General features: G+C 43.9%; 1 protein-coding gene across 8 annotated transcripts in view; it reads right to left on the bottom strand.

Annotated features, from left to right (window-relative positions):
• Positions 1-13,921, bottom strand: part of TNFAIP8L3 (TNF alpha induced protein 8 like 3) — a 77,481-nt gene extending 63,560 nt beyond the window's left edge. For 3 of the 8 annotated variants that reach the window (XM_029574874.1, XM_029574873.1, XM_029574880.1), the window contains exon 1: positions 12,849-12,980. Coding sequence is in view for 3 of the 8 variants with exons in the window: in XM_029574876.1 (XP_029430736.1) it covers positions 12,849-12,894 (46 nt within the window). In the remaining 5 variants the exon portion in view is untranslated. The other 5 variants (XM_029574876.1, XM_029574875.1, XM_029574878.1 and 2 more) reach the window with 5 other exon arrangements.
• Positions 13,922-16,960: the final 3,039 nt, after the last annotated feature.

The following is a 16,960-nucleotide window of genomic DNA, read 5'->3' on the forward strand; positions in this document are numbered from 1 at the left end:
GTGCATACTTGGTTTATGTTTTTAATAGATATTAACATAGTGCCAGCAAACAAATATTACCTTTTAATACTGCCACTGTGGATTGTTCACATACAGCACTATGTACCGAGTTATGCTAATATTGATTTGAGGTTTACAGCCTGTGGGCAGTGGTTAATCTAAACCCAGAGGCAAAGAACACTGGGAATGGGAGAGAAGTGCAGTGTCGCTTCTGATGCCCAGGGATAGCGAACAGAGAATATTTCTCATCAGCTCTGATCCTTTTCCCATGCAAGCCAGGGAAGGGGAGAGGAGATTAGGGATGCGTCTTCACCCCCACACATAGCCTAATGTTATTTGAGTGTAATCTTTAGATTAGTGGCAAATGGACAACTTATCTGGCGGGATAAATGTCCTGCTGAAAACACTCACCTAGAATTAGGTGGGTCACATTATCCAGATAACTTTCAAACCTAACCAGCCATGTTTGAATAAACCCGGATAGGTTTAATGTTATCCAGATATGTGTGACTGAATAACTTTAACCTTAATTGGATGTACTGAAAACAAGGCTGATCCTCCCACCCCCCCATCCAGCTAGAAAACCTAATACTAATGTGGGCCTGAACCCCGACTCTTTCCCCTTGAGTACCCCAGAAGATGACAAGAAAGTTGCGGGCCTATCGGTCCAAGAAGCCTCCCTGCCTCCTCCCCACCGTATTCTACAAATAAAAGTGACCTCTGGGCCCTGCCCTCATGCCAACCCTCTCCCTCCCACACGCACGGCTGTCAAACATTATACTCTCACAGTATTATCTGACAGCAACGCTAGATGCCACTAAGAGCCTATGATCATCCTGTGCTCTCATTGGCCTGAAGGCTTGGGGGGGGGGGGGGGGGGGAAGAGTGCAGGATGAGGCAGAATGGTTGAGGCTGATGTTATGAGTTGGAGGGGGGAGGGTGGCTCCTTAGGCCAATAGACCCACATCTTGTCATCTTTTGTGGGTCTTAGAGGGAGGGGAGCTGGGGTTCAGGTGCTATGGCCCACCTTAATTTTGTTCTTTAGCAGAGTGGGGATTTGGGCTTCCAGGTCTACAATGATTTTTTTTTACCTTTATTCTGTCATTTAACCGAATGTGTTTCAATATATCCGGTAAGATTAAAGTTATCCTGGTACTCGTATCCAGATAACGTTATACTTTCTCTGAGGCATGGCTGGATTCTCAATATCGTAGTTAGCTGGTTAAGTTACCCGGAAAAGTTAACGCCACCCTGGAATGCCTCCAAATTTATCTGGATAGATTTTATGGGGTTAATAATTTATTGGATAACATTTATTTGCTTACAGGGGCCAGATATTTAAGCTTGAGGGTTTGTCTGCCTAACTCAAATAAAAGACATCCGGACAAACAAACTCCTCTGAATATGGTCTTCCTTATGCCTGTGAACCCTCATACGGGCTACGGTTAGCTCTCGATCACTTAAACCAGATCAAAAGTGGAAACTGCCTGAGCCCCCTTTCTCAGCATGAATCAGACTGCCTGTAACAAAGCTTTAAAAACATCCAGCAGGCTGGCAAGGCTTTCACAGCGCCACAAATCTAACCACGTGCTCCTGATCACAATACAAAACTTAGCAAACACCGTCAATTTCTGGACGGAAAAACACTTGTTTATGGTAAATAAACTGATATTTTACTCTTAATCCTTCTGAAATCTAGACAGAGCACTCTGCCTTATGTTTACTCCACAGAAGTTGCCAGGCAGACTGGATGGACGCAAGTGTTCCTCTCCTGTTAATATCCTTTTTGTTTCACTCAAGTCGTCAGAGGGTGCACACATTTCTTTCTAGATCTGCTTATTAGATGAGGTCCATATTCAAACACAACTTAAGCCAGATAAGAAGTTAGCTACATACTCAGCAGGCAGGCAGTGGGCATAACTGGGCAGTGCTGCTTATGTGGCTAACTTGGGTCTAGAATCATCAAATCGGGGAGGGAGGGGTGTCGCCACAATAGCAGGGCCCCTGCCCAGAAAACAAATCACAGTTTGACGGCGCGTTCTTTTGTGTCGTGGCCAAACACTGCAATACAAAAGGCCACTCACCGCGTTCTTTTAACACAACGGCGGCCCCAATCTCATGGGACTGCCATCGTCTTAAAGAGCCACTGGCTGCCCAAAAAATTGCCTGGGGCCAAACGGGAAACTTAAGCAGAGGTGATGTATCTTTTACTTTAATAATTTAAAAGGGTCAAATAGTTTTATATTTATTTTTGTGTTTTTTAATCTTGTTTTATTCTTTGGTTATTTAAGAATGTACTCCTGTAATGCCGCCCAGAACTTTGGAGGGTACGGTCTATAAATACATTTAAATAAATAAATAAAAATAATTGCTGACTCCTGTTTCAACCTGTTTCCTCCAAAATAAGAATACAGTAGAAAGTGTGCGTGCGTCTGCGCATGTGTGGCGGCAGCCCCCTCCCCCTGCCCCCCCCAGTGGAGAAGTTTCCCCCCTTCCCCCTAGCCTCCACGATGGAGGAGCACCCCTCCCCCTTCAATGGAGAAGTCCCCCTGCCTCCCAAGCCCCCCTTTCTTTATTATCCGTCCCACGTCAGGGAAAGGTGCACCCTTGCACCAGTTCTGGTCAGTGCCGTTTTTCAAAATGGCGCTGACCTCACCTTGCCCCAGCCATGTGACTGGGAGGGTCACCACCACACATACTTTCTACTTTATTTTTTATTTTAGGGGAGTCCTGGCTGCCTTGACCGACGGGCCCCGGGTTGAAATGGCAGTCAGCAATGACCCCCACACTGATTGACCACCGTTTTTTCCCCCCTGCCGCATTAAATGTGTGGCAGGAGCCTCGGGACCCCCATTAGCATCCCAGGCCTCCCACCGCACATCTAACGCTAACCAGGGAGGTGATATTTTATCGCAGCTGATCACCTTCTCGGTCAGCTGCGATAAAATATTTGTATCAAATTGCCTAGTAATGACCTTCTTTAAATGGATACATGCTGCGATAAAACAATACCTCCCTGGTTAATGCGTGACCTGAGGCTCCTGGACATTTAATGCAGCAGGGAAAAAAACCACGGCAGCCAAATGGTGTGTACTATCAAGGCGATATCACTTGATTATAATACGTGTTAGAGCCTATTATCATGCCATACGGCCCTATCACAATTTGATGAATGACCCTGTTAGCCGGATAAATAGCAACATTCAGACTTATCCAGTTAACTTAGTACTTATTGGGGTATATTCAGCAGCATTGCTGTGCTGCTGAATATACATTGTAAGTTAACGGATAGTCTTATCTGGCTAACTTACACAGAAGGCTATCTTTAAATAGTGGCCCCCTGATATTTCTGAGAACATGTTTAAGCTAAAAGTTTCTAAATTTAAAAAAAAAAAAATCACAGATCTGATTTAGGTGTTATTACTATATCCTGATTACTGCAAGAAACTGGAAAGTGTCTTAAGTCTTCCACTTCAAAAATGTCCATTGCATCAGTATGCAAATTCTGGCTTGAAACCACAACACAACATATTCAATACCCGTGGAAATGTAGCTCCCCTTTTTCGGTGGAAGGATCCTAAACTTTCCAGCCCAGCCCATCCTCATCCTTCCAAAACTACCACAAGTTCTACTAAACAACTTAGCAGCAATTGTGTAACCTTGATTGCAAGCATGGTAATTAACTGAAAGAATCAGACATGTAATTGTACAGAGCATTTATACATGCAATATATATTTATTTTCTGTCATCAAGAATGTAACAGTACTTTAGTTAATAAATAGTTCCAAATAAAATTGGGTACATTTTCCTGTCTTTTCCCTTATACATGTAGTTCAACGAAAAAATTGTTTTCTTCATTGCTCGCATTTTCCCTTGCCTTCCTTCTCCCTTCTCTGACACAGTTTGTTACAGAAGCCATAAACAGGATGATCCTGATTTGGCAGATCAAGAAGGAGAGCATAGACTATGACAGCAAACATGGCTAACTTCTACCTGCCTAAAGCAGGAGTAACTGATGGATCTTGAGTACTACAAACTGGCTGGGTTTTCAGGATATCCCTAACAATATGCATGAGTAGTGTGCAAGCAAATCTTCTATCTATGCAAATGCATCTCATGCATATTCATTAAGGATTGTAGCAGAAGGGTTTGTTTAACCTTACTGTTTTTATGCTTCTATTTTCTCTTAGTCTATTGGCTATTCAGGAGTGTTTAGAGAGGGGGGATAAGTTTATTTTAATGTGTAGGCGTGAGAGTTTGACCTGGTTCATGTTAGTCTTGTGGAAAAGACTGTTCAGTTTATTTTCATGGGTCTGGATGGGAATGCAATTTTATTATTGTTTGGTTTGGTGATGTGTACGTTATTGATGTTGTTTGGTCCATAATGCAGCACGTTCCAGCTCCCTAGCGAGAATGGGGGGAAAGTCAGACTGCAGTAGGAATATATATTGTTTTTGTATTCTTATGATGATTATTATGGGTTGGGAGGAAGTGATTCATTGTTCTAGTTTGTTCTCTGCTCCCTAGTGGGTTGGGCTGTGGAGAGATTTTTATTGTACTCTTTATGATCTTATTTATTTATTTAAATTCTTTTCATATACCGATGCTCAAGACCAGGTCTTATCGTACTGGTTTACAGTAAACAAGGGGGACCAGTTAACAGAGCAAACAACAACAAAAGTTACATTATAACAGGGAATGTAGAACTAGGCTGTTAGAGAGAAAATAGGTTAAACAAATTCTAACAAATTTTAAAAGTTAAGTTAAACAAATTCTAACTGGAGGAAAGGGCAAAAGGAGGAGGGGGTGCTTACAGGATAAGAATTATGTACGATTTTATCTAGTATATGTGCAAAATTAAGCATATTTACAAATTTACATAAAGAATATGAAGTTAAGCAAATTATAAGATAGTGCAATTGGTTGGGCAACAGTTCCTTTGAGTTGCGGTAATGGACGCATCTGTGAGGTAAGAGACTGTGTGGGTGACCCAGAGGCTTTTTTTTTTTTTTTTTTTTTTTTTTTTTAGGGGTAGGCTTGGGCGAACAGCCAAGTTTTTAATTTTTTTCTGAACGTGATATAAATCATAAATCTTGTATTTATGATTTATATTATGTTTACGTTATTAGGCCCATAACACGTTGAGCATGGGTTTGCCCACAAAGAGGTGTGAGTAAACTGGACATTACATTACAGTAGGGATATCCTGAAAAGCTAACCCCGTTTGCTGCTCTTATGGTCTGGAAGTGACTACCACTGGCCTATATTGAGAATGTAGTTACAATGCTGGCAGATCTATAAGACCACAGTGTTTATTCATTTGGATCACAATTACAGAGCCCAAAAGTTTAAAAAGGCAGAGGAACAAAGAAAAACATCAAAACCCTAGCACTACTTCAAGTCCTCCGAATATCCTTAGCTCTCCACTAGCAAATCCAGCTGGTCATAAATTTGGCACCTCGCACTTTTTTTAAACCACTGTTTGATGAAGTCACATGCCTTTAATGCTTCTGATATACATTTTCCTGCAGCTAGTCCTTCTCCGGCTGTCACATAATACCACAGTTTTTCCTTTCATTAATGATATTGATATTTTTTCATTCACTATAGAAAAGTGAGGTGATAATGTTTCCTATACTGCTACCTTCACTTTCTAGTTCGTTGTACTGCTGCCGCCATTGGATACATTTTTCTAAATTAACAGATGCAAGGATGTAAAAGAATACATCTGACAGTTGGCTAGATAACCTTGCACTACAAATGAAGATGTCAGTGTATCAAATTTATTATTTTATTTATATAGTTTAACGTTTTTATTGCCAAACAAAATGAATTTGCAAGGATTTGTTGCATAATCACTAAAAAGATCAGGGAAAAAAAATCGACGACGACACCTAGCAACTCCAGTCAATAAACAGGGTGAGGAGTCAAGATTTAAAAATGTGAATAAGAGAAACAGATAACTGTCTCCATCAAGGCACCAAGTAGAACTTCATAATACAGACAAAAATAGTGTACCCTACAAGAAACAATTCACATGGAAGATGTCATAGCAGACCTCACAACTCAATCCTTTAGAAGCCTCTCCAATTCTACTGGATTGAAGAAAATAAAATGTAGGCCTTGATATTGGACAATTCACTTTGCAGAAATTTTAGAAAAACATCTGTCTTCAATGAGAACTTTCCAATGAAGATTCAGAAAACCCTTGCGCTTATTCTGGTAATAAAAGAGAATATAACCTCAAATGTCCAACTCTTCTTCCGTTCTGGGACAAAAATCAGTAGCTCCTTCAAGTTTGTTTCTGGACAGAAGAGACATCTAAACTGCCCAATAAAATCAACCTTTCCTGGGCTTCTTCCACCTCATCTGCTTGAAAGAAGTCAAGTCATATACCGTAGAAGTGGGTGGTATTGCATCAGGAGGAAATTTTAACATTTCTGTGATGTATTTCCTGACATAGGTGCCCAGTCTGTGGGTGCTTGAGCAACGCTAGTATCGAGCAAACTCTTTCACAGTTTCCAAGGGGTAATTTGTATTGAGTTTAATGTCCCTAGTCATTTTGAAAAGCTGGCTCCTGTGTTTCCTATTTCAACTGGAGAAATAAGAGCAGACCTTGGAAAAGGCATAAAATGTTGATTTCTTCTCCTGGAAATATTTAGTATCTCAATTTTGTTTTGTGACATGAGGTTATCGTTAATAAGAGCAGAATCAGCCAACAGCAGGGTACGGGTGGAGATTTTACTCTCGCCACTGTGTAACCAGATAGTACCGTCTTCAAATAAAATATCTTGACTTTGCAATTTAGAAACTGTATCTTGGTAAAAAGTACAGAGTTATGGAGGTGTTTGTGTTTGAGGTAGTTGTGAGTGGATCCTTGGGCCGGTGGCAGATGACCATGCCCCCAGGGGAAGATCCCGAGAGGGACCACCAGTCAGGCTCAGAGTATGGAGACAGACACACATGTTCTTTTATTAGACAGTATATGAAACCACCAGAGGTGGCAGTAGTGAGCTGGAAGCACCGGGCTGGGCTGTAGACCCTCAGATACGGGAACAGCGATCCTGGATAACTGAGCTGTAGAGAAACTGAATATAGGGAGTAGGCAGGGTATGCAACGTTCAGGAACAGAACCTTGATGGTAACACTCACACAATAGTCTCTTAGAAGCAGCCCAGGAGCTGGAATGAAGGAGGTCCTCGTGGAGCGAGTACCTGGTTCAGGGAAAGCTCTGAGAGAAAGATGGTAACTCACTGGTGTTGTAGGCAGCGATGACTGTGTGGCAGAAGTGGTATTCAGAAGCAGGTCAGAGAACGTGGGCCCTCGAGGAGCGAGTACCGGTTCCAGACTGCGACCTGAAAGGCAAAAGAGAAAAGGAGGCCCCTGAGGAGCGGGTACCCCTGGTAAGTCCGAGGAGGCAGAGTAGCAAGGAAACCCTTACGTAACCTAGTCCTTGCTAACTCGATTAGTTAGCGATTTCAGAGACCTTAAATATCCGGTGAGGATGACGTCACCTCAGGGGGATGCCCCTGAGGTTCGTGCCACTGCTGGTACTTGAGTTGGGGCTGCGCCGCGCGCGCGTGCCCTTAGGCTGCTGGGAAACATGGCGGACTGCGGCGTCCGGCCGGTCCAGGGACGCCGGAGGAGAACGGCATGATGACGCCGCGGCAGCCAAACTTCCAACAGGGAAAGAGGGAGTCGCCAAAGAGGTAAGGTGGGCGTAGTAGAGACGTCAGGCAGCGACGGTCGCAACAGGAGGATTCTTCTCGACACAAGCCACCAGAATCCCTTCCATGGAAACAGATTTAGGAAATGTAGGCAATGAAAAACTTCACTGGGGCACAAACACAAGCTTTTGCATTGTAGAATGCCATATTTGTCCAGAAAGAGTGTTAATGGGCTAAATACATTGAATTTTTGTAAAGTATTACACAAGTGATTAACTTTCCTTCAAAATCAACTACAAAGGACTCAATTCAGCTACATTCATTTTGACCTCCAGAGGCCAAATCGCAGGTAAAATTAGGGGCTTCCTAAACAGCAACTGTCATAAGTGAAGATATTCATAAGATATTTATAACAAATACAGATATTTGGATATATCTTAAAAAAAAAAAAAAAAGGGATTGTAGTTGGTGGGAGGATTTGCCACTATAGTCCCTTGATTAATGCTCTCCAATGTACATATACACGTATCCAAAAACATCCAAATACAAAAATGCCTTATGTTTGCTTCCCAGAGCCCCCAGACATTAATATATTTATTTGCTCCAGGCTGGCAGAAGTCCTGCTCCACTGCAGCCACACAGCTCCCATTACTGCTTATAAGAGCGATTTGGACAATTACAAAGTTTTATCAAGCTTCTAGAAAAATAAGAAATCTTAACTGCAACAAAGCAACTTCTTTACCTCTAAACACAAATCACCCAAAAATGACCATAACTTCCCCAAATGTCAATAGTGGGCTGAAGTTACACATGCAAAAGCCACTTTTCAATGCCCCTTCTTTGCTGTGCCTCCCGGGCGGCTTTATGAAATTCAGTGTCGTTCACTGACTGGCAAGAGCTGCCACAATAGTGACAGGCAGCCGCGCCCCCTCCCTAGTCCCACGTGCAGCACCTCTGTGCCAGGTGCAACCAGCTACAAGGGATCGGGAGTCTGCTCCCACGCAGTCCTAGTGACGAGATCAGCTTGCAAAAAGCTCCGTCAGAGCCACAGCCCACGCTTCCCAGCAGTAGCATATTGGTAGATTCTGTAGCCAAGATCTGAAAAAATGCGTGGCACTGATTTTGAGATTCTGTGGCTGGAGTGACTGAGGCACATCTGCCTACAATTACATGCAGTTATACACACCCCAAAAAAAATGTTTAGTGAAAATCTTTCAGTTATTACACATTTTCTTTTCAAAAATAAAATAGCTTTTCACATTTTATTGTGTTTGGATAAGTTCTCATTATTTCTTTTTTTGCTTTTCATTTAATTTTTTTTTAACCATTTTATTCTCTTTCCTCCCCAGTGGTTTTTCCTCTTCTTCCTGAAGATACCCTGCACACCTATCTGTAACATTATCCAGACACCATCCTATATGCTTGCATATGGTGCCGGCCTGTGTTTACAGTACTCATGATGAAATAGAACCTGGGGAAGGAGCAGAAAGAGGTAGTGCTGCTGTGAAGGGGCTGTGTTGGTTCACAATCTCTGCACTTTTGGGGTAGAAGGGGGAACAGCATTATGTTTTGATAACAGCAAGGCCCACATCTGGCCCAATGCTTTTTAGTCAGAGGAAACGTGAGGGGGGGGGGGGGGGAGGGCACGAGTAGAGGTAGCAGCATCCTGTGGCAGGAGGCAGAGGTCTGCAAGGGTGTTTTTGCTTCCCCCCTGCAGATTGCCACCCTAAGCAGAGAGAGAGACACACAAAGACAGAGAGAGAGATAGAGAGAGATATTTTTGTAATCTCTTAGCCTCAGGTACAAAAATTTTAGATTGTAAACCCTTTTAGGGGATAGTGAATTACCTATTGTACCTTACTGTAAAGTAAACCGATGTGATATCTCTTTTTGAAATGAATGTCTGTATATAAAAATCATAACTAAATAAATATCAAAACAAATATTGTCTCCATTGTTCTGAGGTGAGGACTTGTAATTGTGTGTCCTGCCGTCTGCCGAAGCCTTCCTCCCCCTTATCCTACCACTGATAGCTCTGAAAACAGTCACCATACAGCTGCATGTCAGAAGGGGCAGGGTCCTCAGGCTCACCAGCCTAATGTGACTTTCCTAAGTCCTTTCAAATTACGTCTCAGAACTTCATCATCATCATTCTGCATGTTGGATATTTTTCTGGAGAGGTCACAAAAGTATATAAAAACCAAGAGGTCTCTAAAATCCACAGACCTTTTTGGAATTCATAGATTTCTCCAAATGTGAACTGAGCAGCAGGGCTACTGGCGCACTTTTTAGGAAGCTGCATCCTTGGAAAGTCTCATATATACAGCACTCCTAGTATGTAATTGTATATTAATTTTCCCAAAGATATCAACAGAAAAAAAAAAAAAAACCAAAACCCTTTCGATGCATTGAACTAAAAGCATAGTAATAAATGAAACCCATCTGACAACCCATTCAGGAGGACGATTCTGAATAGCTTGCTTTGCAGCAAAGTCCGTAGTTACTTTTGAACCGCAGACCTTGCGGCTAATACTCAAAAGGAAATTCTGCAGGTAGCTTCCCTCTGAAAACCGCTTACAAAGGTCGACGGATCAACAGGTACGCACAGGCTTTGCACCCGCTTCACGGGTGGGCAAACATTGATTGTTTTTTGCAGAAAATCTACACGTGCTGTTTTCCTAATGTCCCTCCCCACCCAGGCAAGCCTTCCCTCAATCCGGTGCTGTGGATGCCAGCTTATGCTTTTAGCCAGGGCACAGGAGTAGTATTCAGCCAGGCCAATTGACCTTGTTTTGGTGTCCACCCAAACTAGTCGTACAGCTTTGTCATTATACTGTCACTGCACTCCAGTGCACTCAATACCGCTTGATGCTTATTTCAGTGAAGAGCACATCACAGTGCTGTAAACGAACACAGGAAAATGAGTTCCAGGCTTCTGATTATCCCTGGCAGACCACACATTCTCCATTCATACCATACTTTGAGGGCAGAAATCAAACAGACCTTTCTTAGATAAATGTAGAGAAATAAAAGGTTAACACACAAAAACAATAAAAAGATACCTTTTTATTGGATTCACCTTATATAATTGTTTTTGATTAACTTATTTTGGCACATTCAAACAGACTAACACGGCCAGTACATTAATTTATCCTTCAATACATGTGTAGGCAAAACACCAGCATCCTTTCGTGATAGGATATTTTTACGTGAATCAAAATGGCATTTATCAGCACTAACTGTATTCTCTACTCATGTAACTGGAGTATTTTTTTTCTGCATAGGAAAGCAAACCTGTGCATAGGCATGAGATTTTCAAATACAATAAAGAAAAAAGCCAAACACGAGACAGACTGGTTTAATCCTGCCCTCAGCTAGTAAAAAGCAGGAGCCTATTGTAAAAGGAAATAAATATTTAAGGCACTTCTTAAGCCTTCATTGATATCTTTCTAATTAGATCAGAATCTATAGCAGATGCGTGTAATGGTCTCTCCCTTGCTTCCTTATCCAAACACATGCACAAACCGTCCTTGCTGGGAAGACTTAACTTCTCAAAACACAAAGATAAGGCAGGTAAACCTAGTGTTAGACTGAAGAGTTAATTACTGTAGAGATGTTCCTACCATCAGAGAACATCAACCAGTGCCTCTAGTATGGAGGTCTACAGAGGGGTTTAGTCAGGTCTTACTATTTATCACTCAGAAGCTAGCTCGTCTTGGGGGAAAGTTTACAGTACCTTTTAGACCCTAACAGACATCAAGATTTTCTTTTCAGATTGTACAATATTTTCAAGATCTGATAAAAAAGATCCTGAAATGCTAGGAGCATACACACACCATGATTTAAATATGGGAAATGCATTTAGCCATGCACTACTTGGTTGCAAGGTCCTGTTTTAGCATTCCCATGGAGACTGTTCCATAACACAGGTTTTATTTGATCTCATTATAAATACATATCCTAGCAAGAAAGTTAATTCTCTCTCTATTCTATGTACTACTTTAAAAGCATAGCATAAGACATGGCTTATGTCCTCCTGTCATGGGTTTTTCTCATACTGTATCGATGAGCAAATAATACGCATAGTCTACATCTAGAAAGCCTTTTCATGTTTGCCATGGTACATACATTTAAATAAATTAAAAAATGAGTATTTATAGATCACACCCTCCAAAAGTTCAGGGCGGTTTACAAGAGTACATTCATAAATAACCAAAGAATAAAACAAGATTAAAAAGCATAAAAATATAAAACTATTTGACCCTTTTAATGTATTAAAGTAAAAAGATACATCATATAGAACGAACAACAAAATAAGTGTCAGTTTAAGGTTGGGATTCGCACATATTTCTAAAAGTTTGTCTAAAAAGATAAAATTTCAATGCTTTTTTAAATTCTTTGGGATCGGAGAGTAGCCTTAGGGGGAAGAGGGATGGTGTTCCATGCAATGGGACCTGCAGTTGAAAATGAACACTCTCCAGTGACTGCTAGTCTAGGGGAAGGCACCTGAAGGAGTAACTGATTTTGGGATTGAGATTACGTGACGGGATATATAAATGCAGCAGCTTTTATTATTATAAATGAGATTATGTATAAAATGACTAAAATTTTGTATTGAATGTGCCATTTAATTGGTAACCAATGCAGACTGTAAAGCACTGGAGAAATATGATCATGAACTTTGGTACTAGAGAATAAACAAGCAGCAGCATTTTGTGCGAGTTGGCGTGGATTAAGTGCTGAGTCAGACCAGAATAAAAAGTTACAATAATCCAAACCTGTTAATAGTAATAGCTGTAAGGGTCCTCCACCTACTAAAATATTTTGACTATGGGGGAGAGATCACCACATCTCACACATGGCCACTTCTTCTAAAAGAAAAACACTCATCACATGCTAAAATTGCTAACTCAAATGACCTGCGCTCTGTTTTACCTTCAATTAGGATTATTTTTTGTAGCTGATTTGATAGTTTCAAATCAGCTCACTTATTCAGACTACCAACAGCCCCCCCCCCCCCCCCAAAAAAAAAAACAAACCAAACAACCCCTCCCATAAAGGAGCTGAATGTGCAGAAAGCTGAGACAACTGGCAGAGAAAAGCTCCCTTTCTCCTCGGAGTCCCATGGAAAGTTTCTTTTCCTGTTCCCCTCCCTTCTCCCCCTTGTCTTTCTTTATTACCTGGCAAGGGCTCTCCCTCACTCAGCTCTCCGGAGTCCGAGTCCATGGCTGTGGGTGGGGAGGAGGAGGACAGTCCGCTGGGGCACGTGCTGGGCAAGAGAAGGGCGCGCGGCTGCCCCGCTGCAGCTGGTCTCGTGCCGGCTGCTCGCAGAGGAGGTCCAGCTCCGTCCTGCAAAACAAAAAGGGCACATCCCTTCAGCCCCCAGCTCCCGATTCAGCCAGCCTCGCCGTCCCCGGGCTGCTCTCTGCCGGACTCACAGAGCCGCCGGGGGTTTCCTTCGTCCCGTCCCTGCCTCTGGCATGGTCCTTCAGCTACAAGAGCTGTACCGGCAGCGCTGCCAACTCTTAGGTAAAGAATTCACCATGAATTCACGTCAGAATGGGCACAAAGTAGCCAGAATCATGTTGCTTTGCGGCGGCAGCGGCACCACCAGTATAGGCTAGGAAATTTTGAATTCTGATTGCCCAAAGATTGGTGTAAATTGACCGGGGGGGGGGGGGGAAGACTCCCTCCACCCCACACACACACACAGGCTCGGTCACTCCTGCTTTCTCTGGTACAAATACCTGTTATGCTGCTGCGGGCTCCTTCCCACCCCCGGGCTAGCTAAAAGGCTGCTACGGCATCTTCACATAAAAGTTCTTGCACTTGCTGTCAGCCCGCGCCAGCCACCTCCCTCCCTCCTCCCCGCTCTCCTGCACACTCACTGGCTCCGTGCAGGGTCGGTCCGCCGCCCGTCTCTGGTCTCCGAGCTCACCTGGCCCCCCTCACGCAGAAGCTTCAATAAGACGGAGGGCAGAGAAACGTCCCCCTCCCTTCCCGCGACTCCGGCTGCCTTCCCGTTCTCCTTCCCCCGCCTGCGATTGGTCGCCGGCAATGGAGAGCGTCATCAGGAAGCCCTAAGGGGCGGGACTCTGCTAGAGCCCGGTGGAAACTGGAGACGGGCTGGAAAGCCTCCAGATTCTCCGGAATAAGCTCCCTGTCGCGTTAGGGTCGAAAACGTCGCCCCAATCTCGAGGCAAGATCCCTAACTTGGCAGCATTTCTGTATCTGCTGCAGGCTCGTGGGACATCATCGGGTGGGGGGGGGGGGGGGGTAAGAGCGGGCTCCTATTCTTTTCAGCAGCAGCTGCCTCTGCAGCTCAACTCAGCCGGGGTTTTCTACTCCGCCGCCTGAGCTTTCCTGACCCCACGTGGTCTCAAGAATAAACAAACAAACAATCAGAAAAAAAAAGAGCCTGCTTGCCTCAGCAGTGTGGCCCTGGTAGGACCAAATAAAGTCATACATAAATAATGGGATTCCTTTAGCTTTCCCCGGCTTCAGCAGCCGGCTGCGGCAACCAGGCTAACTTTGACAATATTCACAGCTTCTTATGCTGCTGCAGAGGCCAGATAGTTAATAAAAAACAGAAAAAGCCACCACCTTTCCAGGCTGCTTCTCCATCCCCTTCCTGTGTGTGTATATGTTAATAATGCATATACATATTTGTTCAGATAAATCGACAAAAAGGAGAAGAAAACTTTTGACCCACAATAATGCTCCATGCCAAGTTAAACCGCCGAACACTGCTCTGAATCCTGGGGAGAACCCGTACAACAGAAACAGGAGGGCCACAACAGGGAGGGGTAACAAGAACCTTCAAACCCCAAAGAGCCACGCCTCCCCAGCCAACTGGCAGAAGAGTATATGGAAAGGCAGCCAAAAATAGAGTGCCCAGAAAAGATTCCAAAAAAAGTCCCCTGGCTGCAGAACCAGTAAAAACAATGACCTGGGGGAGCTGCCGGCTGACACCCACAGACAGGCATTGGAAAAAGGTACTGCATGGGTCTGCCGACGTTACCTTTCTGCACAGGAATGTGACGCTGATTGCTCTTCAATCCCATTGTCATCAGACCCCCAGAGCGTGCAGCCACCCAGATGGGGGTCCACCCGCAGGCTGGGCCGATACTTTCTGCGGCCAGTCCTCTTCTGATAGCGATGGCAAGGATTCTTTTCTAAGATTCATGGAGGCAGTTAAGGCACTAAAAAAGAAAAAATCCAAGCCGAAAAGGGGGGGGGGGGGGGTGACAAAGTAGATTAGGGCACCACAGCAGATGAGGCAGAGAACGTAAGGTCCCCAGTATCCAGTGGGGAGAGCCTAAAAAAAACCCAAAACTGCTTAGAATCACTGATCCCATATGTGTGGCAACATCTTTGGCAGGTGGTGTCCCCTGCAGGATAGAAAAAAAAAGTCTGATGAGGAGAAGAATATACAACCAGAGTGCAACTATCAACCCAGCACATCAAAAGGTAAGGATCAGGTCGATGATCAAAAAGCCAAAAATATTTAGAAATATCCAAACTTGGACAGCAGCCTTTCGCATCCTCCACAGTGCTAGCGAGCGGTGTCCAGACCGGGGCCCATACCTCATTAGTATCAGGAGAAAGTTCACTGTCAATATGGAGGCTGGGCCTGCTTGGATTATGATATCAAACTCAGAACACATAGGGCGGAGGATAAAACAGTTTCCTGGGGCCACTTGGATATTTTCGCGTGGTTCGAGCAAATGACTCCAATGAGACCTTTATGCTACTCATGACGCGGAGAAGTAGAGGCACGTTTGCAGGCTCTATATCGCAGGCCACTGTACCTGGGGAGTAAAGTGCAGATTCCAGCATGCCGCAGAGTGTGCTCGCACCTAACTGTGGGACACCGCATCCCCGCAGTCTTAAACATGTCACCCATATACAACTTCCTGAAATACTGCTACAAGGTGCTAAGCTCAGACACAATCATATAGAGAAGCATAATGCATTTATTGTAATTAAACCAGATAAGAATTTAAAAAACACACTTATTTAAACCACATTCCCAAAACGCATGCTGAAGGCAGAATGACGCTTCTTAAAACATGAACTATTTTATTTATTTATTTATTTATTTATAGATTCTTTTATACCACGGTACGTATAGACATACATCACCTCGGTTTACAGTGAAACAATAAATTAGCAACAGGCTTTACATGTAACAGTTTAAAAAACAGTAAAACATTTAACAGCAACAGGCTTTACAACTTTACAATTTAACAGCAACAGGCTTTGAACTACTATTCTAAAACATAAAAACAAGAAAAGACAAAGGAAACCTTATTATACAGCACCAATAAAACACTGAAAAATCTAAGACCTGAACAGTAAAGTATGAGGTGACTGTGATTTAAAGAAGCAAGTTGAAATGCCAACCTGAGGACATACAGAGTTATAAACCTTTCAGAAAAGAAATGGCTTTTTAAGTTGAGTTATTTGACATGTCAGGTGGATGTGGACACAACATTGTAGGGGAACTGGTGTTGCTGCACCTGGAGGAAGACCCATGCTCCTAATTACAATACACTTTAAAAAAAAAATTGGCCTAAGGGTGCATCACACCATAAAATAGCTAATGTTCACTTCCAGCTGAGTGATAGAACATTGTACTATGAAGAATGGCAGTACCTTGTCCTGCTTTTTGCAAATGTTAAACAATTGCACATCATTTCCTCTCCAGGAATCACAAAAAGAATTTGAAAAAGAAAAGACGGGGCCGAATTGCGGCATGTGGGGAGGGCCCCCCCCTTAACATGGCACTTGCCGAGGGGAGGGGCCCCCCTTCTTTCCCCGGTCCCACTTACGTCCCGGATCGGCGCGCAGCAGCAGAGAAGGCTGTCCGGGGCCGGGGGGCGAGATGACGTGCGCGGCACGGCGAGGCCACCGCGTCATCACGCGGTGACGTCAGCCTCGCGGATATCGCGAGGCTGAGGCCTTTAAAGCGGCAGCGAGCGCTGGGCCCGGCCTTTTTACCTGGCCAGCACTCTCAATCTTCGCTTCTTATTCTCCTCGCACCGCCGGGCCTTCAGATCGCCGGATCGCGGACCCGGTACGCGGCCAATCCGTAGAAGCAAAAAAAAAAAAAACACGGCGGCGAGAGGAAGGGGAATTTTGGGCGGGCTTGCCGGATGCCCGCGGGAGATCCTGAGACCCATGGCGGCTGTCGGTGAACACTACCCCTGCGTGTGCTACAGCAACTCGGAGGCCACTTGGAGAGGGGGCAGGGGAGCAGCCGGAGATTCCAGACAACAGGAGCCAGCGT

The sequence above is a fragment of the Rhinatrema bivittatum genome, chromosome 13 (assembly GCF_901001135.1).
Source record: "Rhinatrema bivittatum chromosome 13, aRhiBiv1.1, whole genome shotgun sequence".
NCBI classification, from domain to species: Eukaryota; Metazoa; Chordata; class Amphibia; order Gymnophiona; family Rhinatrematidae; genus Rhinatrema; species Rhinatrema bivittatum.